Genomic DNA, 2,149 nt, shown 5'->3' on the forward strand with positions numbered 1-2,149 from the left:
TTTTTTTTTTCGAGACAGAGTGTCACTTTATCACCCACTATAGAGTACCTGGCATCATCATAGCTCATAGCAACCTCAAACTCGAGGGTTTAAGTTATCCTTCTGCCTCAGCCTCCTGAGTAGCAGAACTAAACTACAAGCACCTACTATGCCACCCAGCTAATAAAATTTGTTTTAAACTTATTCAGTGGTGACATCTATAGGTCTATGAAGAAAAGCACTAACAGACTAATGCTAAACTTACCTGTACTATTCTACAACTGATGTGAATCTAACTTCATACCAAACAATACTTTTGGTAACCCTTTGGTATTTCAGGAGAAAGTCAAGTTAGGGAAATAAAAGATGTATGACCAAAGGCCCAATTACTAAGCGTGCTCCCAGTCCTTACTGTGATTGAATGGATGCAAGAGATTTTCTGAAGGTAGACTGAATATCTAACTGAAGCAGCCTAGGAATATCTGGATATCCACCCAGCTGGGCCCAGAGCGAATGCATTGATGTCTTCTCTGCTATTGGGTAGCTTGAAATGGACAGATCAACATTCCAGATGGCCTCCATCTGCTCCTCTTGCTGCCTACAGAGAGAATTACTTGGAAGTGCCCATAGCCAATCAAAATATATGATCCTTATTCTCACCTCTTCCCTTCACCACCAACTTTTCTTAAAATGCCTTCCCCTTGCAAGGAGGAGCATTAAGTATGCTCACTTTGGTGGTAAAAGGATGAAAAAGCAGAATTTGCTGAAAAAGTTGCCAAAGCTGCATTTCCACAACTTCACCTAGTAAATCCATTTTAAAACTACCTTCTTAACTCTGTGGAGAATATTGACCACACATCTTTTCCCCTTCCTCCCAAAAGTTCCTGCCTTCTTAAAACAAAAAAAAGTAAAAGAGGGGTTAATGCTTCTAAATTTTTTTTATTACACATTCTTAAAATAATTTGTTTCTTAGTAAGGAAGAATCAGTTCATCTTTTCTAAAGCAACTCAAAATCAGATGTTAAATATTTAAGTAGAAATATATGTAAATAAATCTCTTGCTGTTAGTTAATACTCCCTTAGACTCTTCATTGCACCATATTATAAAGGGAAAGCCCTTGGGCAGGGAAAAAAAATTAGATCCTACATATGATCCAAAGTTTAATGTTATTCTTCCTACACATACCTAAATTTCTTGAATATGTCAGGTTTTCTGTCCTCTTCTTTCAGTAACTGTAGGAATGGCTGTTGAACATACGGAGTAGACATAGGTATATGCTTTTTGTCGATCAAGGCGATAGGTTGCCTAAGATTCAGTCCATATGTCTCTTGGATCTATAAAAACATTAAATAAGAAAAAGGAAAACATGAAAATAAAGGAACAGAATCTATAGGAGGGTCTTCTCAGCTGGTCCTAGACTAAACACTATGACTACTCCTTTTCCATGGATTGTCAAATCTTCTTCCTTCTCCACCTGACCTCCACACACATTATTTCCAGAATGGGAGCTCTGATATATGAAAATCTTAATCCTACTGAAGCTCCTCTCATTTTCTTCCTAAGAGAGTTTGGGTTAGTTGCTTAATTTGTATTTCTTTCTCTTCATTTTAAAAACTCAGGGTTATTGTAATAATTACATAAGGTAATACACGTATATATGGAAGCACTTGATAAATTGTGAAGCTCCATGCAAATGTAATAATAGCCAACATTTCCTGAATGCCAGACACTAAGCTAAGCACTTTTAATATGCCTGTGGTCCTAGCTACTTGGGAGGCTGAGGCATGAGAATCACCTAAGCCCAGGAGTTGGAGGTTGCTGTGAGCTGTGTGACACCATGGCACTCTACCAAGGGCGATAGAGTGAGACTCTGTCTCTACAAAACAAAACAAAAAACACTATTTGAAGAGACTGAACAAGTATCAGGACCAGAGTCAGATATGTTAGGAATGTTGAAATGATCAGACTAGGAATTTAAAACAACTGTGACTCAATGTAAACATTTCACATTGTATATTGAAGCAGTACCCTGAACCCTATAAATGCATCAATGTACAAAGTTATGATTTAATAAAAAAATTTTTTAAAAGGAAAAAAATAAAAAAAACTGTGACTAATATGTTAAGAGTGCTAATGGAGGCTCGGCACCTGTGGCTCAAGCGGCTAAGGC

At 37.3% G+C, this 2,149-nt stretch overlaps 1 protein-coding gene across 1 annotated transcript in view; it reads right to left on the bottom strand.

The window, feature by feature from the left end:
* Nucleotides 1-387: 387 nt before the first annotated feature.
* Nucleotides 388-2,149, bottom strand: part of FAM186A (family with sequence similarity 186 member A) — a 68,507-nt gene continuing 66,745 nt past the window's right edge. Inside the window, exons 13-14 of the mRNA XM_003790369.1 lie at nucleotides 1,165-1,313; nucleotides 388-577 (exon numbers count right to left, since the gene is read on the bottom strand). Coding sequence (XP_003790417.1) covers nucleotides 388-577; nucleotides 1,165-1,313 — 339 coding nt within the window. The remainder of the gene's footprint in view (nucleotides 578-1,164; nucleotides 1,314-2,149) is intronic.

Source organism: Otolemur garnettii, unplaced genomic scaffold (assembly GCF_000181295.1).
Source record: "Otolemur garnettii isolate 467f Iridium unplaced genomic scaffold, OtoGar3 scaffold00043, whole genome shotgun sequence".
NCBI lineage: Eukaryota > Metazoa > Chordata > Mammalia > Primates > Galagidae > Otolemur > Otolemur garnettii.